We start from the raw sequence: 25,135 nt of genomic DNA, 5'->3' as shown, positions 1-25,135 counted from the left end.
GGGCGTGTCATAAATATAAGGGGAAGGGTAAACCCCTTTGAAATTCCTCCTGGCCAGGGGAAAGCTCCTCTCACCTGTAAAGGGTTAAGAAGCTAAAGGTAACCTCGCTGGCACCTGACCAAAATGACCAATGAGGGGACAAGATACTTTCAAAAGCTGGGAGGAGGGAGAGAAACAAAGGGTCTGTGTCTGTCTGTATGCTGTGCTTGGCCAGGGATAGACCAGGAATGGAGTCTTAGAACTTTTAGTAAGTAATCTAGCTAGGTATGTGTTAGATTATGATTTCTTTAAATGGCTGAGAAAAGAATTGTGCTGAATAGAATAACTATTTCTGTCTGTGTATCTTTTTTGTAACTTAAGGTTTTGCCTAGAGGGGTTCTCTATGTTTTTGAATCTAATTACCCTGTAAGATATCTACCATCCTGATTTTACAGGGGGGATTTCTTCATTTCTATTTACTTCTATTTTCTATTAAAAGTCTTCTTGTAAAAAACTGAATGTTTTTTCATTGTTCTCAGATCCAAGGGTTTGGGTCTGTGGTCACCTATGCAAATTGGTGAGGCTTTTTATCCAACATTTCCCAGGAAAGGGGGGGGGTGCAAGTGTTGGGAGGATTGTTCATTGTTCTTAAGATCCAAGGGTCTGGGTCTGTAGTCACCTAGGCAAATTGGTGAGGCTTTTTACCAAACCTTGTCCAGGAAGTGGGGTGCAAGGTTTTGGAAAGTATTTTGGGGGGAAAGACGCGTCCAAACAGCTCTTCCCCAGTAACCAGTATTAGTTTGGTGGTGGTAGCGGCCATTCCAAGGACCACGGGTGGAATACTTTGTACCTTGGGGAAGTTTTGACCTAAGCTGGTAAAGATAAGCTTAGGAGGTTTTTCATGCAGGTCCCCACATCTGTACCCTAGAGTTCAGAGTGGGGGAGGAACCTTGACAAACACATTCAGCAAAATTCCTACTTTTTAAAAGTAGGAAACTTTCTCTCTCTAAGTGTTATTTGAATTGATACGCACAAGGAGGACAGTAGCTTGTACCGTTATAGACAACCAGAACATTAAGAGTCAGCGAAAAGGTCCCTCCAGTGACTCTTGTTGGTCAGAAGCCCATTATCATCTTCTTATTCTCCTGGGCTGTGGCTTAGCCACTGTAATGCAGCCCACAAATACCACTGGCAAGCCAGAGTGAACTTCCCTTTGCTTTTAGAAGTGAGGCTCGGCATTGAAGAGCAAACATATAAATGGCCCTGTGGCACTCTAAACTTATTTGACTCTCAATGGTTTCCATATCTTAGATGCACTTTTTACAAGTCAAGCTTTTTCTTCCCTAACTGCCAGCTCTGCAAATTCAGCCAGCACTCTGAGAATCAAGATGGATCCTTTACCCATCACAAAAGGTCCTGCAGGCCAAATTATACCCCATGGCACATGCGACATCTGTGCATCTCCTCTATCTTCATATCATGCCCTTTGTACACCTGTGCTAACTAGCTAGACAGCTGTAACTGATTGGAACTATGTCAACAATTCTGTCGATGATGCATGAGAGGGAAACGAATCCAGTTCCTGCCCTCTTAGTTGTGTTGATTCAGCAGGACTATCAGGAGAGAATCACGGTCAAACTGATTTTTGTGGTTAAGTTTAGCAGATAGGACTGAATACACACAGGGACGAAATGAGTTGAGTGCGTCTAGGTGTCATGGTTAGATTGGTAATTTTCAAACCTGAACTGCACCTTAAAAGGAGCTGGTCAAAAGCCACAGATGAAAAACATTGCAATTTGACGATAAAATTCCATCCTTGTGCCTCCTCCTCTGTACCAATACAATAAGTTGGACATGTTGTCCTTAACTTTACCTTACCTTGCTCTTGTTTGAAATACACCCTTAACTGGCAACATTTTGAAATCTTCATTCCTAAACTGCAGTTGTAAAACGTGTACTCCTCAGCTGTGCCTACATAGCACACATCTGCATGTGCACGACATATATTTGCATGTCTGCGACGTTCTTGTGAGTATAACTATCCCCTTTACATAGGCAAAGACTCTTTCGTACATATTTTGCAGGAACAGACGCACGTATGTGAGTATCTCCTAAATAGCACTGAGCAACCTCAACCCTCATTGACAGCAGTGGGAGACTCCACTGAGACTGGAAGGTGCTCAGGACCATCCTGTATTCTGTGTCTGCGACTCAGGTGGCAAAGTTTGAAAATACAGCCCTTAACGTTACTTTATTATAGAGCCATAACATTATTGCACTTTACTGCACTTCAGTATACGGTACTACATTATTTTATGGTTTACAATTTTTCAAAAGTAGTTTTAAAAATAGACCTGCCTCCCAACAGAGAGACTTCAAAACCAGGGCAAAGATGAAAGGAGAAAGTCCCTACCCTCTTAAAAAAAAAAAAAAAAAAAAGAAAGAAAGAAAAGAGCACAAAAAAGTGTGCTTCCCAGTAGCTTGCTTTCAATCTGTGCCATAGTGTCTGCAGAACTCTAAGCACGCTCAGAGCATCCCAGGATGGATCTTTGACACAAGATATCCCATCAGTTCAGATACAGCCATTCTGATGTTTCACTGTCAAAGGGAGACCTTTCCAAAAGGATCTCTGGCAGCATGTCTCCAAAAGAAGTGCCTTTCATCTTTTCACCCTTTGCTGACTGTGCTCACTTCCAGATGCTTGTTTGCATCTTTCAGGGTTAAGATTATGGAGGGTACCTGTCCATTACGACTGATTTCATGCCTTTAAAATGTACAATGTTTAAGGGAACAGCATCAAATACATCCAGTCAGATACCCACTGTGATGGTGTGACACTCAGGGTCCAGGCATCCCCAGGGTAGAACAGGGGTTTGAACCCCAAAGAATAAGCGGTATACAATGTTACTATGCTTTACAAATATGTGAATAAGGTCTTTTATGAAAGCCTGTCATGTTCTGAACTTGATGGTCATGATGAGATAGTCATACAGACTGTGGTTATGCATTTATGTGTATATATGAATTTATTTCTTTGTGCTCCTAATTTGCGCTGCAGCTTTCAGCTCCCGCTCACAGGAGGGCGGTAAGTAGTCAGGCAGGAAGGGCCTCCCCAACCAGATGAGATGAGCCCTAAGCACCTACCACTATATAACCCAGGCAAAGACAAATGATGGGCTGCTAGAGTTAATGGGAAAACACTGAAACAACTTGAAACTGAAAAGAAACCCCCGGTCCTGGAAACTAAGAAAGGCAGGGTGTGGGTTCCCCACTTTGAATTTCTACAGTGACTGAAGGGAAAAAAAACCCTGAAAACCCTTTTTAAAGGGGAAGGGGTTTGAAGTGAAACTGATTCAGAAACTGAGGACAACATCAAAGTGGGAAGCTGTCTTTGAACCCTGGATCCCCCCTACAATTAGGGAGTATGCTGAGAAACTGTTCAAGGGCAATTGGTGTGATAGAAAAGGGATTTTTCTCTCATTTGAAAGGGTACATCCTGAAGATGCTTCTTTATGTTTATTGTCCCCGTAGCTTGTATGTGTTTGCTTCCCTTGCTATTTCGTCTTTGAAACCGTGGTTTTCCCATTAAATTAACTTCTTGTTTATTTTTACCCCAAGCAGGTCCCTGGTGTGCAAACTGTATGGAGTTTGTGTGCCAAAGCAAGCGGACTGGTTTCACACCTTCATGGGTGACAAACCAGAGAGGAAAAGTCTACATGTCTGGTCATTAGGAACTCAGGATGATGGATTTGGGGAGACTTGGGGCTGAAAGGGCCATTGGGGTCACCCTCCCAGGACCAAGTAGGCTGGTGGAAGCTGGGGTGAGAGCTTTATGGTTATGGGCTGGCTCCTGATGTCAGGAATGTGAACCGCAGCAGATTAGCATTCAAGTACCCAAGGTCACAGGGCAGGCGGTGACAGAACCCTTTACTAGTGTGAATGATCCCAAAACATCACAGAGAGCTACAGGTCACACAATTTGCCCTAATCTTTAAGGCAAAGTTCTCTCTTTATCACTCTCCTGTTTCCGAAATGCCGACGATGGAACATTAAGAAATAGTCACAACTCTTTGATTTTAAAGAGCCATCACAATACTGTTGATGAGTAATGCTGGAGAGGCAGTGCTTGAAAAGGGACTGGACAGGGGTCAGGAGACCTGAGGCTATTCTCAACGCTGACATGTGTGAGACCTTGGGCACGTCACTTCACCGCTCTCTTACTGTGTTTCCTCTCCCATCTTTGCCTGCCCTGTTTATTTACTGGATAAACTCTCCAGAGTGGGGAGCATTTCTTAACATGTGCATATCCAGAGCCTAGCCCAACAGGGTTCTGATCTCAGCTGAGGGCTCTAAGCTACTGCCATAACATACCTAATATCATAATAAATCATTAACGATCATGGATCAGCTTTCACTTCTCACTCCCTGTCACTAACTGGCCTGGGCCGGGGAAGCTAATGATCCAACCAGCAGACCAAATTCGGTGATGAATCCTGAGGCACGTTGTGCATATGCTAAGAAAAATGATCCTCGTGTAGATCATAAATGATTGATTAATTGTCTTATATAGTCAAACCACTGAACATTACCTTGGACAACTTGTTTATACTGGTATATAAACTTTTTTCCCTAACAAGTATTTAATTTCATCATTTAAACTAACACCGGGCCAAATACTGTTCTGGGCAGAACATTCATGGACCTTTATTTCCCAGGATTTGGCTTTTTGTTATTCCATAATAAGGGCTTAAGAGAGGAATTTTTAAATGACACTAAGGAAGTTAAGCGCCCTACTCCCTTTCAATTTCAGTGGGATCTGGGTGACTAATTTCCTTAGGCTCCTGCAGAACGTCAGCCAAAATCTGTGCCAGTGCAGCTCTACGTATATTGACGAGATTGCTAACTGAGGACTTCTTGATATAGAAAATAAATCTGTTCAGATGTTTTAATAGGTTCTTGTCCTTTTCCCACGTAACACTAATTTCACTTCCAATTGAGCACTGCAGGCTGTCTGATGGGACAGTGTGGGGAAGTCTGCACTGCGTCTTTCAGGATAAATACCATGCAACCAATCCCAGCCAAACCAGCTTGAGCATCAAAAATGAACTGAGAAAAACTGCATCAGCTTGTCTACACAGACAGTGGAGAAAATATTGCACCCGTTCTCATGCAGCCTTTTCACAACTGAAATAAAAACTGTAAGAAACTTGAAGGCTCCAAAACTTCAAGGAGCTCAAGAGTTTTCAATATCTCACAGCTCTACTTATAACTATATTGTGCTTATGAAGCTAAAACATTCCATACAATAGCAGAGACCAACATAAACTTAAATATGACAGGGATCTTTGTCCCATCTATGCACCACATGGGGGACTTCTAGACATACGTTACTTACCCATTTATCGGAGAGTCAAGCCCAAAACTTGAGAGGTAATAATCTCCTAAGCATTGATATATACACTGATATAGTAATTTTACATCAGCCCATAAAGTCTAGTTTATTTCTTAAAACTACACTTAGACTTATTCTTTCATAGCTCAGAGCAAAATGAACAAAACTGAACGTTTTAAGATGCCAGAAACTTAAAAATACTTTTACCGTGTTTGGGAGAGAATAAAGGAGATTTTGATCTTGGTGGGTTTTCTGGTCGAGGGGCTACTAACTGAACAGGCCGGACTTGTTTATCCACCAGCTTTTTGAAGCAAGTTTGCCGATTCTCAAACATAGTTCGAACGTTTTCAAGCTTGATCTGGACTGACTGTATCTGGTCCTGCGGAGTGCGAATAAGACAACCATAAGCAAATTATTATTATTATTATTATTATTAGGCACTTTTGTCACTGTAACAGAGACAGTCCAAAGGCTGGCGATATTGCAATTGTGTTGTAATTGTATTATTATTATTTTTAAAAGAGGACAGAGGTCTCTTACCTTTATTTCAGGTGTTAAAACAGATTCAAAGTCATAGCACAGGACTTGAGGATCATAGTTTAAGTACAGCAAAGAACTTTCAAGAAATTTGTCTATATCCTCAAGAGCTTTCTGAGCACCTTCTTTAGACTGGCATTTATCCATTGGCTGATTAGCTAGAAGATTAGCCCCTTCATCACAGCACTCGAGGGCCTGATAAAAGTGTAACACAAATAAGGAGTAAACAGATCAGTGAGCTGAAACCTCCAGTTAACCGAAGTATAAATGAAAAATATTCATCACCCATTAATTCAGCATTCACTTCATCTGTTTTTCAATCTGGAGAAAACCAAAAAGCTAATTAGCTTTATGAGAAGTCCAATCAACTCTCTTGCTTTCTGATAATAGGAAGTCGGGCCTTAAATTTCTGGAGAATGGCTAGCATTGCCAGCCAAATTCTGCTCTCAGCTACACAGGTGCAAAATCACTGGTATGGCACTGATATAAAAGTAGAATTTGGTACATAACTCTTCCCGTATTATCTTGCTCTGAAAGTAAACATGGCAAAATGAACAAGAAGATCAGCCATTAATGTGTTTAGTGACTAACTAGTTTGGCTAAAAACTGACTAAAACGTTGGGCTCAACATAGAGTTTGAGTTGTGATGAATAGCTCACATCATTGTGTCCATATTTTTATAACGAGGAACTTAATAGCAGCAGTTTACAGTTTTATACCTATAATATTATATAAATAACATCTGAAAGTTCTAAGCATGCCACTTAATTACTGAAAGTACACTGTGGAACTCATTGCCACAAGGTGATATTGCTATGACTGAGAACGGAATAGGTTTTTTTTAAAGGATCAGACTTTTATATAGTCAATGAGATTGTCCAAATTACTTCAATAAGCACTTAGAAAACAAGGGCAGAAGCCAACCTCTAACTGAGGGGTTAACTAGAAACGTCTGTTCTGGGCAAGTTATTCCACAGCTGCCCACTTCCTGTCCCTTTCTCTGAAGAATCTGGTACTGGCCGCTCTCTCAGACAAGATACTGGACTAGATGGGCCACTGGTCTGATCTGGCAATGCCTATGTTCCTATATAATCCTGTGCCCAGTCAGATTAGTGCTATACTGAAGTGGAGTGGATGGAGAAAAAACACGTTCCCTTGATGAAAAATGTGGCAGATATTGAGTCAGAAAGGATGGTCACAAGTTTGCTACTTCATTGACTCAAGTTCATTTCAGTTGTGTCTTCTAGCCAAATTGCCATGATTGTCTCTGAAACGTCAATGCTAATTAAGATATTAACAAGCATTGTAGCTACAGGACTCCATTTGCATGCAAGCAAACAGATGTTTTATTTACCCACCAACCCGTCATCTTATTTTATAATCAATTATGCTGCTTCTCCTCAAATTACTGAGAGAGAGCAAGCACGAGCGAGCTGGAGTATATCATCAGGTGTTCTCTCTATTCCAGTGAGTCAAAGCCTCAAAGAGGAAAGCTAACATGTTAGGTTGCATCACTAATACAAGCATGAGTACCAACAAGACTGTTATGTCACATGAACATTGCTTTTGTGATGTTGTCCACTTGAACGGACTCAATTTTATGGCCACAGAACCCTCGAAGAATAAACAGGGTGACTTTTGGCACCATTCTTATTTCCCAGGAGAGCGCAATTTTGGGCAACTGCCGCCCCAAGGCACGCTTAGGTGGTGGTTCCACTGAATTGTATCTTGTCTCCTTATTTTCCAACACAACTCTGAAGCCATTGCAATGGTTAGTGAGGAAGCAAAGGCTAAATTTTTTTCAGTATGCAGATGACACCCAATTCTGTATCTCTCTCTGTCTCATCTGATCCTGCCAATGCTGTCAAATGCCCCACCCAGTATTTGGTATGACGGTGGCATGGATGAGGCCTAGCTGGCTGCATTTCAATCTGGATAAGAGTGTGGGGATATTTGTAGGTTGAGAACTGTGTCTGTCCCTTTAATTGAGGGTGTGTGCCCACCTTTTGTTACCAGAGACTGGGAGGACTGTTTGAGACCTGGGACATTAGCTACGGTTGGCCGATCACAAAAAAGCTGCATCAAGGAAGGACGTTGTGATGGATATAACAATATCCTGGACAAACCTTATGGAACGACATTAAACCTTAGTGAATCAAGTTAACTGCCTTTGGGGTCCACTCTATTGAAAATCCAAATGTTTGTGGATTATTGTAGGATTGTATGGAACTTCTTAAGGAGCAAAAAGCCTTAATGCAGTAGCTGGGAGTTAACATGAACTCCCCCATTTTGGCGGGGAAAGGCCCAGATTTCTTGGCCTTTATGCACACTTCAGGGCCAATCTGTTTGTGCAGGTGTCTGGAGAGGGAGAGATGGGACTTTGTAGTCTTGTGGATGGGGAAATCCAACAATTCCTATGAAGCTCTATAACTAACTATTTTGGTTCTCTGGATTTTGGGTGATGGATCTACAAAAACATGAGATCACCAGAACCTGGATTTGTGCTGGAAATGGCTTTTAGATAAGCTATTACCAGCAGGACAGTGGGGTGGGAGGAGGTATTGTTTCATATTCTCTGTGTATATATAGAGTCTGCTGCAGTTTCCACGGTATGCATCTGATGAAGTGAGCTGTAGCTCACGAAAGCTCATGCTCAAATAAATTCGTTAGTCTCTAAGGTGCCACAAGTACTCCTTTAGTTTCCTCTCCTGTGACTACAGCTAGATTCATAGTTAGTTCTACAGGTAAATAGACTGTGATGCTGGCAGACCAGTTGCCAGCTCATGCCAAGGCCCCAGGACTCAGTGAACACTGAAAAATGCACAGCTGGAAACCAGTCTGGCTTACCTGTGGGCTAGTACAGTTAAAAGAGACAGTAGTGTTAGAAGAATGAGTTCAGGATTTATGGCATGCTTGTAGGATGCTGCATGTATTAATCCTACTTAAAATCTCTGTATCCCATGTTAGAAGGTAATGTTGAAATGTTTGCTCTGTAACTATAAAAATGTTTGCTAAGACGGTAAACCCCCAGGGTCAGGGGAGAAGCATTACCCAGTGTGAAATATGCGTCTATCACAAGAGGTGTTATCTCCTGCCCATCTGCAGGGACTATTCAAGCCAGTGGGCCATTGTGGAATGATGATTTAATAGTTTGCTTCCCCCACATCCGTGAAGAGGAGAGGTGCCCAAGGCCTCATCCCATCACAGCCCGAACGCTGGGAGAAGAAAATAAAGATCCCTTTTAATGAGAATTTATTATTCCTTTGCTGCTTGAACTCTGAGAGGCGAGGATTTGTATTCATAAGCAAGGAGTCCCCAACTGTTTAGCTTGGGTTAGCCCTAAAGGATATACAGAATGTGCTTACTTTAGAAGTTGCTATTACCTGTGGAAACCTGACTAACCCATTTGTGTGTGCACGCTTACCTGCTTTAACCCTGTAAATAATTCTCATTTCTTTTTCTTAGTTAGTAAATCCCTACTTTACTACAGGACTGGCTACACCCGATGATATACTCCAGCTTGCTCGTGCTCTCTCTCTCTCTGGTGTGAGATCTAAGTGCGTATCGACCTAGGGTAAGTGACTGGTCCTTTGGAACTGGGAGTAACCAGACTATTTTGTGATTTTGGTGTAAAGTGGCCATTTATCACGGAGGCAAGATAGATCGGAAGGCACAAGGGGAAAGTCTGTGACTCCATGGTAAGGCCGTACAGTGCCTGAGGAGTTTACACTTGTTACTGGGTTGATGAACTTCTAAGTATAGAACTCACAACCAGCTGGGGGTTTGTGCCTTGCTTCCTAACAGTCTGCCCTAAGGCTGGTATTCTCACTCGTGAGCCACTCCAGACAGCGTGACATGAACCATCAGAAACAACACTAAGAACTACATGTGGAGATCACATGGGGAATGATTAGAGGGGGCTGCTAGAGAGTAGATTCAAGTACAACCAGACCCACTTGGGTGTACCACAGGGCATGAACCTGGAAGCTTCAACCCGAAAATCATACCGAGCTAGCCATGGTAGCTATGTGTTAACCCCTTGTGTGGCTCAGCCACTAGAGAAGGACAAAGAGGCACACTGTCCTAGTGCAAGTTATATAAGCAGAATATCTTCACCACAAGATGTGCATTGCAAGCAGGATACTTGCAGCCAGGGTGTCCGTCTGCAGGAGATCCACACAGAGAGGTTAAACAGCCACTCCCCAGTGCACCATAGTTCTGACGGTTACCTGCTGCAGGCGGGTGTGCAGATCTAAGGTCATCTGGAGCTGTACGCGCTTCCTCTTGATCTCCTCCGACAGGACGTCAGAATGGTGCCGCAGCTCATTGCACTGCTGACAGATTAAGCTGAGTGCGTAATGATGATTTGCCGCTAGCTGGTGCCCATGTAATATCACCACCTGCGCTTTCCCTACCAGGTCCTTTCGTAAAGACAAAGCAATGGAGGGGATTACACACTTGTTTGGATCATGCCATCAAGACGAAACATAGAAACATTTATCAGTATTAACTTGCACCTAACAATTTCATCTGTTCTCACCTACCAAATCCATACCACTTGAAATGGGTAAAAGAGCTTCAGCATGCGCCATCCACCTCTGAAAACAGGGCACCCACAGCCGGGGATGGGCAGCTTTTAATGTCTTTGTACCATTCAAAAGGAAAAGCAACAACCACCTCCACAACCTGGCTGGCCTACCAGTGCATGGCCAGAGCTACCTCGGATATTGTACCGTCATTTCCAGAAATATTGTCCTCAAAAGTGGTTAACAGCCAGCTTTGGCAACTGCTCTGCCTTCTCCCATGTGGGCCCTCCCCTGGGACCCCTTCCCCAGCATTCCCTATCTGCCAGGCCTCATTTTATTCCTTCAAGCTTCAGCTTAAGCACACCCTTCTTTCAAATGGCCCACAAGCCCTAAGCCTTTCCACAGAGTCATATTAACTAGGAGAGTTAGGCACCCAATTCTCTTACATGCCTTTGAAAATCCCAGCCTACATATATGTCTGTAGGCATGCATGCCTATCACACATAGTATATATCACTATACAAAAAGCATGCAATCGGCAAGACTCCCAGCAAACTTCACCGCTCCTATCCCTCTCCTTTTTGTCACATCTCCTATTCTTCACCTATGTGTTGCCTACTTAAATTGCCAACACTTTAGGCCAGGGACTTGTCTTGCCTCTTCACTGGTAAGTGAGCACCTATGGAACACGGGTTACCAAATAATGACATTTATTAAATAAATAACTGTTCCCCCAGATCTGCAGCCCCCTGGTCTTCTCTATGGACAGACTTATCTGTGCTGGATTTTGTGGTGGTTCAGTGATTTATTTTATCTAGGAGAACCACATTCATTGCCATAGGGTTTTCACTGTGTTCTGAATGAAGTTCCACAGAGGTGAAAGACTAGTGAAATCAATACCTGCTTGTAGCCACCTACTGATGAGTTACAAGAAAGTCAGGCCATTTCAGACAGGTAGTTCTGGCACTCTCAGAAAGCGCCTATAATGTTTCATTGGTACATCTAGCATTTGAAAGATTATCTCACCTGAGCCATTCCATCTAAATTACCCAAGTCTTTGAGCCTTAGTTTCACCTGAGCCACGCTATCTCCAGTATCAGGCAGTTCCGCTTGCTGACCCATTAAAAATTCAATGGCACTCTGGAGCTAAAAATAAGACGACAACAATTGCAAAAGGATACAAGTTATAAACACAAAATTATTCTCAAGCCAAAAGCTCATCCCATTATAGTTAAGGTTGCTAAGTGAGACATCTCAAACTGAAAGAACGTTCAGCTAAAAAAACATCCCAAAGCCTGGAAATCATCAGTTAAGTCTATCCAGGGGCAGGTCTAGACCTAACAAACTGAACCAGCACAGCTGCACCAAGGGAAGATGTTCCAGCACTGACGGGGGAGCTTCTCCCATTGACATAATTAATCCACCTCCCCGAGAGGCAGTAGTTATGTCAGGGGGAGAAGCTCTCCTGCCAACTTAGCACTAGCGACAGAGAGGATTAGGTCCATAGAATTATGTCGTTCAGGGGTGTGGCCTAGGTATTATACAGTATCATCCCTTTTTGCTTCAAGCGGCCAAGTTTGGAGCCCTGAGAGTGTCCCAGTTTGGAAACAAAACTGACCAGAGTCTGGTATTTTCTGTGAAGCATTCTTGTTTATTAACAAGGGATGTACAAAATCCTACTTCTCCGAATGCAGGAGGAACTAAAACCAAAAGGAGATATTTTCTTTGCTTACAGCCTCAATCCTCTTTACCAGCAACGGACCCAGAAGCCCCCTCTCTAGCTTCTTCTGGGTTCTGTGCTTGTCCAGGCTCTCTCCCAGTCGGTCTTACTTCAGCTGGGCTTGTCTCTCTTTCTGGTGTTTGCACACACACACACACAAAACAGTTCTACCAATCAAAGCCCCAGCCCCTGCGTTTTAAAACCCTTGGATTACAGTATTCAGCTGCTACTCAGCATTTCCATGTGCCTGTTGTTTTGGGTGCTCCTGTCATTGTTTCGGCAGCCTGGTTATAATGGCTTCTTTACATTTATTCTGAATGGAAGGCAGCAACCATGGCTGTGCCTGACAGGACAATAGGATAGTGCCCAAAATCTCTTTTTAGGACTCCCACTTCTGTGGGGGGAAGGATCAGTCTCTCCATACCTCTTGAAAACTTTGCTCAAACTTCCACAGTTGTAAATACTGCTCCATTTTTAGTTGATGTTTTTCCCAGAAGCCATCAAAAGCGGTTTCCATCTCATGCAACTGAGCAAGTAACCTGAACAAGAATGAAAAAGGACGAGACCAAAAAAAAAAAAAGAGTTGGCCAATACAGGATTATGGGAGATGGGACCACCCGGCAAAGTTCTGACCCAGAGTCCCCTCTACTTTGTGGAGTTTTGAATCTGGGCTTTCAATTCAGGGCCCCTCTCTAATGATAACTCATTAGATGTGTATCTAAATGACTGCGTGCAGATCTCAAAAGAACCTTACAAACATCATTAAGGCAGACAATAGCCATGCGAGGTAGGTATAAAACTGCTTCTATTTTATCTTTCTAATCTATGATGTCTAAGGGACTTGTCACTGAGGATGCAAAGCCCCTTCCTCCCAAACAGAATCACAGCAAGGTTAAATCACTTGCAAAAGCAAGTCAGTGGTACAGATAGGAACAGCACCCATGATGGTATCATTGTACTGACCACTGCTGCCATGGAAAGTGCATGCATGGCTTAATACATATGAAGTTTTATTTTAGTCTATCTTGAGAGTTCCCATTCAAAATCAAACAAGCAGTACGGTGCACTCACCGATTCACAGTTTCCCAGTCTCCGGGCCTGTCGTGGTGTTGTTTCTGACTACGTTCGTTGGCATTGGGCTCTTCTAAACTACTTAACAGCACGTTTCCTTCTTTTGTTACTACTGTAATATCTCCCTGCACAAATATAGGACACTACTGGTTAGTTTATTCTCAGACACGGTCAGGCTCCACAGTGATGCGCTTGCGCAAGTCAATTCATTTCTCTGGGTCTCCATGTCCCCATCTGTAAAATGGGGATGTCAGCACCTACAGGGGAGTAATGCTTTAACAGCATTGGATGGGAAAGCACTATAAAAGTGTTATTATATAGTGGTTAATAAAGATTATAGAGTGCAGGATATTAGATAGACTAGGTATAAACAGCTGGCGTACTGAATTAATATTGCTCCAGGTAGTATATTGCATTTTTCAGTCAAGGTCAACATCACAGGAAGAACAAACATCCCCACTATGTGCTGGCTGCACACGGAACTTGAGACTGTGATCGTCCGACAGCATGCCCCAGAGTCTCTACAACCAAACGTTTTCCAGCGTGTTCATTATAAACTCATTGGAAGTGGATTCAAGCTAAAAATTTGGTATTTGAGTTTCAGCTGAAAAATTTCACTCTACATCAGGTGCAGCCCAAGAGCAAGTGTTTTCTTTGTTTATTTTCACATGGGACGCAACAGTTGGGGCAGGGCTGGTGATGCTAAGAGAGTAGGAAAAACTGCGGTGGGTGTTGAACTGGGCTGAAAGGCACATCTCAGGCAGTAAAACAGAAAACGGAAGACGGGCTAGTCAACATGGGGAAACTGTCTGGCAGAACTCCAGAGGCATAATTAAACGGCTATAGCTATGCTGGTATAACTGCCCATGAGGACACACTAATCTGAAATAAAAGGGACTCCCGGTATTGCAAGGTAAGCTATCCTGTTAACAAGGCTGGGTTCCAGCAGACCACCCCAAAGCGAAGGGGCTCTCACACAGCACGCTCTGCTGGCAACTCCTTTTTGTGTGGCATGAGTGTGCATTGCAGTGGGTTGCTCCTATTTACCAATATTACTTCATATTACTTCTCTTACCGGTGGAGTAATGTTGCCAGCAAAGTTGAGGGGGACACAGACCCTCCGACTGCTACAAGCCCTCCTCATCCCCCAGCAGTGCAAGTGCCTCCTTCCTCCTATGCCCTGCTGCCAATAAGGATCTCAGTACCTCGCGCCTCAATCATTCGCTCACTGGCACTTCCCCAGATAGCAGCTTCACTCCCTCTCCCACCAGACCCCTCAAATCCCTTTCCCCCCACCCCTACTAATACCCTTTCCTCCCAAAAAAACACCTCATCTTCCCCTCTCCCCCAGCTTTCTTCCGCAAGACCCATTCCTGAGCCTGCATCTCCCCACTGCCAAGTTTGAGCCACTCAAGTATAGGTCCATCACCACACCACTTCACCCCAGCCTGTCACTCCCCACAATTCCCCACCCCAGGGACCCCCCTCCCATTTTGTGTCCTCTGAAGGCTGCCCCCTGGCTGATTCCTCCTTCCCCTCAGCTCCAAATCTCCATCATGGGGAGTGTGGGGGGAAATGAAGGGGGACAGGGACCAAGGCTTGTCTGCCTGCCAGGGGGACTGCTCTGCATACAGAGCCTGCATACAGAGGATGGGGGCTGCAGCTCCAGAAATCAGCCTCCGGTCTCCCCAGCAGAGCAGCCCCTAGTAACACAAGCAATGCCCAGCTGCACTATGCAATGAACTCAGATGGCTACCTTCTCCCCACCATCTCGCTGCATCCCTCCCTGCCCTCCCCTCCATGGAGGGGCTGAAATTGGGGGTGGGGGGAAGGGAAGAAAGAACAGGGTTTTCCATCCAAGTTAGAGGTTTGGAGGAGATTCCTCCCTCCCTTTCCCTCTTAAAATGATACCCACGTCGATTAGAGTAGCACCTCCGACCGGGTCTGCACCTTGAACTTGGGTTGACGCCCTAGCAACGTCGCTCGATGCGGTGAAAACCTTCATGCCCTGTGCGGCGTAGCTAGGTCCCTCTAACCTCCACTGTCGACACAGCTGGGTCGATGTGTCACTGCAGTGCTCGTAGCATAGACCTACTCCCACCCTGACACTAGGTCTTCATTGCGCTAGGTGCTGTTCATACACATAGGGCAAGATAGTCCCTGCCTCAAAAAGCTTCCAGGGTAAACTTTTAAATCACTAGGCCCCATAACTACGGGTGCACAAGGTTCTGCAACAGCACAAGAGTTATGCACCAGGCCCATTCACCTTCTGCCCTTCTAGCTATGACCCAATTATACCACCAAAGGCATTTGGCTGGGAATATCGCACCATGCGACTTCCCTCTGAAGGCCAACTCTTGTCCAAGAAAGAGCCTTTCACGGCTGTGACTGGACCCCGTCTTGCCTCCTTGGCGTGGCAATGCAAAGTACCACCTGGTACTGTCAGCCCAACCCGTGCAGCTGTGTTTGTTGATTAATGGGAAACGCCGGGGCATGAGAACAGTGCAGTTGCACACCGCACCCAGCACACAGTTGTGTGTGATGCTCCTGGATATTTCTTCTTTCTATAGGAAGGAGCAGCAGGATCATCATGGGAGGGACGGGGGAGATTAAAAAGCAGCTAGTCTCACACTTCCTTCAGAAGTATGCCTGGCTGGATTAGCGTATACATAGACAACAAGCTAAAGTATCTCAAGGGACTGGTTTATTTACAGGGGGTGGGAGCAGATCCATCATTTGATTCTATGCATTTCACCGGCCTTACTATGTTAAAAGAACAGAACAGATTTGATTTGTATCCCATGCTTTCTTCCACACTTATTGTTTATATTATTGTAGTGCCTAAGGGCTCCAGTCATGGACCAGAACCCCATTGTGCTAGGTGCTGTACAGACACAGTGTGACAGACAGTCCCTGCCCCAAGGAGCTTACTATCTAAATAGAGCAGGCATCACTGGGTAGGAGAAGCAGTAGAGAACACAAGCAGGGTGAACACTGTGAGAGTAGCAAATGTCATGTTAGTTCCACTTTGTTTCGGGGGGCGGAGGGGGAGGGGAAGGGTTACTTAGGAGGGAATCAGCTAAATGGAAAGAAAGGGGTAAGGAAGGAGGGTGAGGGGGCCAGGCCAAGGCAGAAGAGGGTTAGAGGGGCAGGTGTGGCCTGACGTTGAGCTGAAGAGACCATGAGGGAGGGGCAGGTGGACCAAACAGCCAATCAGAGCACATGAAGTGCAAACTGTTGGAATGTGTTAGTATCACTTGGCACTTGATTGATGTGACCTAGGACAAAAGTTCTGACCACGTTTGATACTTCAGTAATCCAGGAAACACGAAAGGGAAGAGGAATTACGCAGCATGCTTTAGGCAAGAGACAGCTGCTACTTTACCCTCTCATGTTTAGCTCTCCAGAGACCTAAAGTCTCCTTTTGTTTCAGACAATTCCATTACATGGGAAGATGCTGTAACCTAAGCACCTAAAGCAACTGAACGGGTGTTAAATATGATTTTTCCCCTTCCAGTATATCAAAGGGGTTAATTTCTTAGTTAGCGTGCTTAATTAGTTTCGGTCTTTTTCTCATTACCTTTAGGACTGGCTTCTGTTCAGCATCACAGCTACACAAATGCGCAAATAGTTCTTATATGTACTCAGAAATCTCCTGCCCCAGTCTTTCAGTTGCCATGACAGCAATCTTGTATCATTATGACTGCAATCTGTGCACAATTTCTTATCGAGCTTCATCTTTCATGTTCTTGAAAACACACACACACACACACACAAACTAGGCTACATTTTGTTCAAGAACTCACCAGCCTTTTTGATATTTTAAACTAATGAATAAGATTAAAAAAAAAAAAACAGATGATTTCGACTGAATGATTAATCTAAAGGAACATCTCAATATTTTAACTGCAAATGAAAACTCATGATCTTTTTGATTTCGCCAGAAAACAAGCAGGCATCACTGACGTGTCTATAATTTACTATCACATTTGTAACAGACACTTTCTTCACTGTCTAAGGATTTGTTCCTCAACACAAAAGGTTAAATCACCATGAACTACAGCGCATAGCTGGCATATTACAATTGTTTCTAAAAATCCAGCGATATTTCCCTATCCTGTATATATTTTATATGCACCTATGTATACATACACAGAGCACATTTTGGTTGCCATTGTGTGTATTTCTAATTGGGAGCTTTCTATAAAGACAATGCCATAGGAATGACATAACATGATATTTATAAATTATACAAACGTTACCAGATTAACCCACTGCACTCTAGTGCAAATACAGGACCTAATCCTATATTACGTATTAGTAGCCCTACTGAATGCATGAGCAATCTGACAGGCAGGTTGTTGGCATTGGTCTGAGGCTCCTGCCTCCAGTGCTGGAGGTAGGTTGCGGGTTCAAATCCACAGGAGCACTTGGCCAATTACTCTTAAAGCACAAATTTTAATGGTGAGAGTAAATTAACCATTGGAACAATTAACCACGGGTCATGGTGGATTCTCCATCAACAACAATTTTTATATCAAGATTGGGCATTATTCTAAAAGATCTGTTCTAGGAATTCTTTTGCGCACATTCTATGGCCTGTGTTATATAGGCAGTCAGGCTAGATGATCACAGTGGTTCCTTCTGGCCTTCGAATCTCTGAACTGAAGTTAAGGATTTCAGAACTATACCCAGTCTGGCCTCTCACATATGCAGCAGTATCAAAAACAACAGCTTGGTTGGCAGCTGCTGTACCCAAAATCCTTGTGTAAGCATATAATATTTTAATCATAATCTCAAAAAAGTAAAATATATCTTTAAATATTAAAGAAACAAGAAAAGAAGAGTTCTGCCAAAAAGTACAGGAAGGCTTTCGTGCTTTGCCAATGACAACTGGGGAGGAAGAAGGGAAGAAGTTTAAAGAAAGTTCCATTATGGCAGTGGAGGGAATAGCTAGTGGCACTCAGTAATGTATAGCTGGGAGCAGGTTACGTATTAGAGGCCGGGTGTGGGCAAAGCCTGGAAGGGTGGCTGTTTACGAGCAAAGCAGTGTAAAAGGGATCTCAGGCTGGAGAGCTGAGGGGACACGGCTGGAGAGCTGAGGGGACACAGTTGTTCAGGTAGGGTGACCAGGTGTCCGGTTTTCAACCAGGGAACCCTGGTGGCTCCGGTCAGCACTGCCAACTGGGCCAATAAAAGTCCAGTCGGCGGGGCTGTGGGACTAAGGCAGGCTAGTCCCTACCTGTCCTAGCACCGCACTGTGCCCCGGAAGCAGCCAGCAGGTCTGGCTCCTAGGCTGGGTGGGGGCGGGGGTCATGGGGCTCCACACACTGCCCCTGCCCCGAACACCGGTTCCGCACTCCCATTTGATTTATATAAAACAAGGGGGCTCACATTAAGATAAAGCTCACATCATGGGTAACAAAATCCGTAGTATATTCTCTCAATATATTTACACCTACACATTCACTGCCTCCTCTCAAACCAAGGGACCCTTCCTGAAGTCACTGGGAGAACAGAATTTGCCCCATAGTATCTGTGAATCTGCAATCACATTCATAAGAGGTATGCCGCTCTAGGGCAAAATTATCCTTCAAATCTATCACACTTTTCTGCTCTCTTTATATGTGCAAAACTCCCATTGATGTCAGTGGGAGATTGGCATTGTGTTCACTCTGCATATACCAAATTTGGGTACTATCAAGCAGATCCACGAGGGAAGCATTGCACTTGGACTTGACAAAGCCTTCCATAGTTCTTTCCTGGAAGACACGCTGTAGGAGAAGAGCGTGATGCACATTCAAGAATGGGCAAGAATTGCTTTGTTTCTCGAGCTCTGACACCTACATGGCTATCAAATAACCAGCTAGGAGCAGAGACAGTTTCCTGGATGTTGGCATGGCAATTGTTTGAATGGATGAAAGGCAAATATAGATGTAACATACAGAGATAGGTATAGTTTATTTTAATGGTCATAACAGACACACACGCATATGGGGGAGGGGGAGAGAGAGAGAACAAACAGTCAGTCAAACCACAGAAGTCTGACCTTGCAGTAGGACACTGACTTATTATAGAGCTGAGTTTCTGAGTAGCATACCTTGAGCTGACAATACTTTTCTGTGCGCAAAGCCAGGATGCGCTCAATTGAATACGTGTCATCTGGTAGCTCTGTTTCTGCCAGCTCTGTGCCGAAAGATTGTAACATCTGTGCAATTTCCTTCACTGTTAGTGCAAAACTCTCAATAGCCTGGTGGAAGACAATGATTTCATCAGCTTATCAGGATAGTCAGGATAGTCTAAGAGCTCATCAAAAAATGCACTAAGGGCCGTGCTGAGATTTTCAGATGAGCCTAAGGGAGTTAGGCACACCCCAACCCATTGAAATTCAATGGGAGTTGGGCAATTAACTCTTAAAGCTCATTTGAGCTTAAAGCAGCTCAAACCCTGCTCATATTAGAGTCAATGGGAGTTTTGCCATTAGTTTCAAAGTAGCTGCGAAGTTAATGTATTTTAATCCTTGTACAATAGTAAGATTTAAGCCGGGGGTTCTCAAACTTCATTGGACTGCGACTCCCTTCTGACAACAAAAATTACTACCTGATCCCAGGAGCGGGGACCGAAGCCTGAGCCTGCCCCAGTCCCACTGCCCTGGGTGTGGGGGCCAAAGCCAAACCCTGAGCTCCACCACCTCGAAGGGAAGGGGTCAAAAATCGAAGCCTAGTGGCTTCAGTCCCAGCCAAGGGGCCTGTAACCTGAGTCTTGCACCCAGGGCTGAATCCCTCAGGCTTTGGCTTCGGCCCTGAGCCCCAGCAAGTCTAAGTCAGCCCTGGCGACCTCGTTAAAATGGGGTCACGATCCACGTGGGGGTCCAATGGGAAAAAAGGAGATCAACCTTTTTTCGGTCTCATTTTTTAAATTATGCTCAGTAGGCTACGTTATAAACACCTTTTTGCTTAACAATGTGCTCTCAGTAATTCTTGCCGCCAGGTGCAGAACGTGAAGGAGAGGCTTGGGGCCCTGATCCTGCAATGAGCTCCATGCAGATACAAAGGCCTGCCCTTGCGGCTCTCATTCCACGATTATAGCCATAAGCAATAATTCGGTGCAATTTTCATCAGCATTTTGAGCGGTCCGGATAATAATTAGCAGAACAGCCTACCATAGCTGTGTGAGCAGACAGTCCATTGAAATCAAAGGGTGCTGCATAGAAATTTATGGCAGGATATAGCTCAGAGAAAGCATGGAGGCCAAAGTCATAGAAAAATGGCAATATGAAAGAGTTGCACGTGCAAGGAACAAACACCCTTATTCAATTACTTTAATCCACAAGCAAAGAAAAACGCACAATATTTGTCATTTTAAACCAATGGGACAAAAGGAGATGACCTCTGTATCTGCTGTGAAGAGAATTTTACAATGGTTTTAAAGCGATGAGGGGCCTAAGGAAGTTAGTTGCCCATCTCCTACAGAAATTCAGTGCCTAATTCCCTTGGAGTCCTTTGCAAATCCTAGTCAATAAGCAATGGTTAAAGCGCACCGGGTCATGTACCTGGGAAATAACAATTTAAGAAGCCAGCTGGGTCGCTGAGGGGAGCATGTTTGTTGTATAGCCTGAGGGGGGCAAACCTCTCTGATTCGCTGCTTTCCTCACTTGAATACCACCTAGGCAAGAGCAGCCAATCAGAGTTGTGCGGAACTCTGAGCCCCGCCCCTCAGAAGCTGACACCATTCACACAGGAGGGGAGCAGAAGGAACCCAGCAGTTCAAGGCAGGTCTGGCTCCTTCCTCTCCCTTCCTCTGAGCAACAGGATTGCTCCTCTTCCTCACTGGGAAGGCGCAGAAAGGACCCTGCTGGCCTAGGAGAAGGGGGTGAAGAATGCCTGAGCTGCAGGAAGAGCAGAGGTGAGGTGGGGGGCAATCGGGGGATGGAAATTGATGGAGGGATGTGTCAGGGGGACAGGTAGATGAGGGGGCAATGATAGACAATCTCCCTTCTTTCAGATCCCTTTAAGCACTGCCAATAACTTGAGCTACACAAAGGTCTTGATCGTGCAGGGCGCTAACTAGGGAATCGAGGGTGTTCATCACCTCCCAGGAGGGGTTTAGTGGGGGGCGGCAGCTCTCAGCACTTTGTAGAATCGGGCCCTGCTTGAGCTAGGCTTTACACAGAGTAACCCCATATAAGCGGCGCTACGTACAGTTCTGAAGATAACCCATTCGCTATGACGGTATTCCAAGGTGCCCCCGAACTCCGGGGTTAACTGCTTCTCATCAATATACATCAGCAAATCACTGACTGAGCTCAGCATAACCACCTAGGAACAAAGAAACATCATTAATTGATTCATTGCAGCTTCTTCACAATTAACATACAAATCACGCCTGCAAAACTTCATGTACTAATCTCTATTATACAAACTAATTGGGGACTGAAGAGATTCATAAAATTGAACATCTCAAAACCACAGTAAGTACAGTGCATCAAATTTCTTCTCATCTTTCAAGCCACTGCAAAACGATTTCCAGGCATCAGAATATGAAGGGGTGTTGGTTTGTTCTTCACTGACAGTATTCATTATGAGCTCATTTATTTTTATGTAAGGAAAAAATGGTTTAGATAACTTGTTGTTCGTTAGATTGGTATTCTTAAAATCAAGACCCTACTGTATTTACAACATTGGCTTTTGCACCAATTATTTCCTTATGGCACGCCTTCATTTTACATGCAGCTGAGGTCAAATTTGTATTTATCAATTACAGGCTAACAAAACATACACTTATTTTAGAATATATAGATATTCGCTTTTGTTCACGTAAAATGAGTTGACCCAACTTTTTCTGAGAGGATAGCTCAGTGGTTTGGCCTGTGTCTGCGTAGGTTGGCCACTGGCCTGCTAAACCCAGGGTTGTCAGTTCAGTCCTTGAGGGGGCCATTGCGGATTGGTCCTGCTTTGAGCAAGGGGTTGGACTAGACGACCTCCTGAGGTCCCTTCTAACCCTGATATTCTATGATTACATCATGCACAGCTGAAATACTCATACCGGTAATTTGAGTAGAAAATCCTCCTGACTGAAGCGAAATCCAATGTCAGTGAAAGTGCGCTGGAAAAACCCAGTGGGACGTAGAACCATCACTAGCTGCAGGTTCCCAGGGAAGGAGGCCTGCAGGAAAACATGGCAGATGATCAACATGGGCATTCAACTGGTGAAAATTCAGACGAGACTCAATTGCAAAAGTGGGTCAAAATTCAAAGCCTACTTTTCAAGCAATTCTTACTATTTCTTTGTGCTCATCCATGATTCACTCACCCCTCCTTACTTTAACTGTTGCTCTTTGGCAGATGAAAATGCTGGATTTGAAACATTCCATAAAATGTTCTACCAAGAAATGAGTCATAGCTGTGAAGTAGCTGTAATTTAGCTCCGTGATTCATTATGTAATGTACTTGTATGTATTCCTCAGAAGTGTATCAGAATTAACCTGGTCATCCTTAATAATTATTGGCAATGTTTAATTTGTGGCACAAATATTAAACCTCATTTCCATATTTCAAACATAGTGGTAGAAACTTGTAAATGATACACTGAAAAGAATGTTGAATATTTCAGTGGAGCCAAGAAAAATTACTTGAAATCACAGATAAGCAAATGACAGAAGGAACCCAGTTAATTAAGATGTATGATATTTCTCTAAAATCCAGTTGTGCCAAACTATCTCCATATATTATCTCATATATAAAATTTTCTTACTGTATCTTGAGAACTTTAAAAGTATCAAGTGCACGTTAACTTGTCAGCATAAACATGTGAATCCTTTATCAAGTGTAAATTACCATTTCATTTATATGATTATAAATGATAGAAATGTCCTGATACTACCAGTTAAATCTACATTAAATGAAGTTTTCACTGAGGGGCAATGAAAAAAACCCTGGTATGAAATATTCACTAGCCCATTTTTCAAGGGAAAAATGTGTACAACTGGCGGGGAGGGGGAGCGGGGAGAAAGATGACTTTCACATAAGCATCTACACTCTGATGAAGAAGAATACAAGCATCTATATCTGTGCACACAAAACACGGTTTGGTTCCATAAACATCCTATTATGTACTGTTCAAAGAAGCCATAATTTACAGTTGAGATGTGACACGCACAAATTACACTGTGGCAAAGTTTGCACGCAATACAAAAATTACTCGAGACAGTTAAGTCCAAAGCAGATTGCAAAGAATTACAAAGGGATCTCACAGAACTGGCTGACTGGGCAACAAAATGGCAGATAAAATTCAACGTTGATAAATGCAAAGTAATGGACATTGGAAAACATAATCCCAACTATAAGTACAAAATCATGGGGTCTATATTGGCTGTTACTACTCAAGAAACAGAGCTTGGTGTCATCGTGGATAATTCTCCGAAAACATCCACTCAATGCAGAGCGGCAATCAGAAAAAGCTATCAGAATGTTAGGAACCATTAGGAAAGGGATAGATAATAATGCAGAAAATATTGTAATGCCACTATGTAAATCCATAGTACACCCATACTTTGAATACTGGGGGCAACTAGAACTGCACTCTCTCAAAAAAGACATATCAGAATTGGAAAAGGGGCAGAGAAGGGCAACAAAAATGATCAGGGGTATGGAACAGCTTCCATATGAGGAGACATTAAAGAAGTTTGAGACAGTTCATCTTAGAAAGGAGATGACTAAGGGGGGATATGATAGAGATATATGAAATCCTCAGTGCTGTGGAGAAAGCGAATAAGAAAGCACTTTTTACTCCATCACATAACACAGGAACCAGGGGTCATCCAATGAAATCGGTAGCAGCAGGTTTAAAATAAACAAAAGGCACGGTCTTCACACAAGGCACGGTCAACCTGTGGAACTCATTGCAAGGAGACATTGTGAGGGCTTAAAGTACAACTTGATTAAAAAAAGAATTAGATACGTTCATGCAGGATGAGTCCACCAATGGCCATTAGCCAAAATGATATGGGGATGCAACCCCATGCTCTGGGTGTCCCTAAACTTCTGAGTGCTAGAAGCTGGGACTGGACATCAGGGGACGAACACTCAATAATCACCCTGTTCTGTTCATTCCCTCTGAAGCATCTGACACTGGCCACTGTCAGAAGACAGGATACTGAGTGAGATCGGCTAGTTTGAGCCAATATGGCCGTGCTTATGTTTTTCTTAATAAAAATTTTTTAAAAACCTGATTGAGGATTGTGTTCCTCTTAGAAATGGTCAGCGCTCTTTAGCATCACAAGAGCCACATAAATGCGCTATATTCATCTGTAGTGATTTTAAACAGGAGTGAAAAAATAAAGGAACACAAACTAAGTTCCATTCAATGGGAATTTTGCCAGGGCTTAAGATTTCGCTCTGACAGCAAGAGCGAACCACTAAATGGCTAGTGACATTGTCTCAGATTCAAACCCTGGATGCCTACCCTTTCCTTGCCAATATTTGTACGCTATTGCTTTGATACCGAATGTTGGTTAGTAAAACGTTTGCCAGTCTAGAGCTCTGTGAACCTTGCACAATAAAACCTCCCACCAGGCCGAACCTGCCCCTGGGCTTGTTGCCAATTGAAACTTGGCCCCAGTCATAGAAAGCTTTGCAAACCTGGTTCTAAGACTAGCTATTACTCCCTTCCTCCAACCGGCTCAGAATCTCCCTTTAGCAAACCTGCTGGGAACCGTGCAGCCTGCAGTTCTCTCTCCCAACGAGACGGCACGCTCACACGCTCCTCCTGATATTTCCGAGCAGTCCGGCTGACTGGAGCTCTTCGTCTTCTCCCTGGCACAGTAGGGAAGGCAAGCCCCCTCCCATATGGTCCAGAGAAGCAGGCTGCCTGTCCACCCCTCTGCATGGCAATCAGTGGGACTCCAAATGC

General features: G+C 43.9%; 1 protein-coding gene across 1 annotated transcript in view; it reads right to left on the bottom strand.

The window, feature by feature from the left end:
- Positions 1–25,135, bottom strand: part of MCF2 (MCF.2 cell line derived transforming sequence) — a 99,952-nt gene that overhangs the window by 39,785 nt on the left and 35,032 nt on the right. The window contains exons 5-13 of the mRNA XM_077826182.1: positions 22,271–22,390; positions 21,427–21,543; positions 19,326–19,475; positions 13,226–13,350; positions 12,579–12,693; positions 11,461–11,580; positions 10,138–10,329; positions 5,912–6,103; positions 5,579–5,750 (exon numbers count right to left, since the gene is read on the bottom strand). Of these exons, the coding sequence (XP_077682308.1) occupies positions 5,579–5,750; positions 5,912–6,103; positions 10,138–10,329; positions 11,461–11,580; positions 12,579–12,693; positions 13,226–13,350; positions 19,326–19,475; positions 21,427–21,543; positions 22,271–22,390 (1,303 nt within the window). The remainder of the gene's footprint in view (positions 1–5,578; positions 5,751–5,911; positions 6,104–10,137; positions 10,330–11,460; positions 11,581–12,578; positions 12,694–13,225; positions 13,351–19,325; positions 19,476–21,426; positions 21,544–22,270; positions 22,391–25,135) is intronic.

This window comes from Eretmochelys imbricata, chromosome 9 (assembly GCF_965152235.1).
Source record: "Eretmochelys imbricata isolate rEreImb1 chromosome 9, rEreImb1.hap1, whole genome shotgun sequence".
Classification (NCBI taxonomy): Eukaryota; Metazoa; Chordata; order Testudines; family Cheloniidae; genus Eretmochelys; species Eretmochelys imbricata.
The sequence above is the reverse complement of the archived record's forward strand: the minus strand, read 5'-3'. Positions and strand labels throughout refer to the sequence as shown.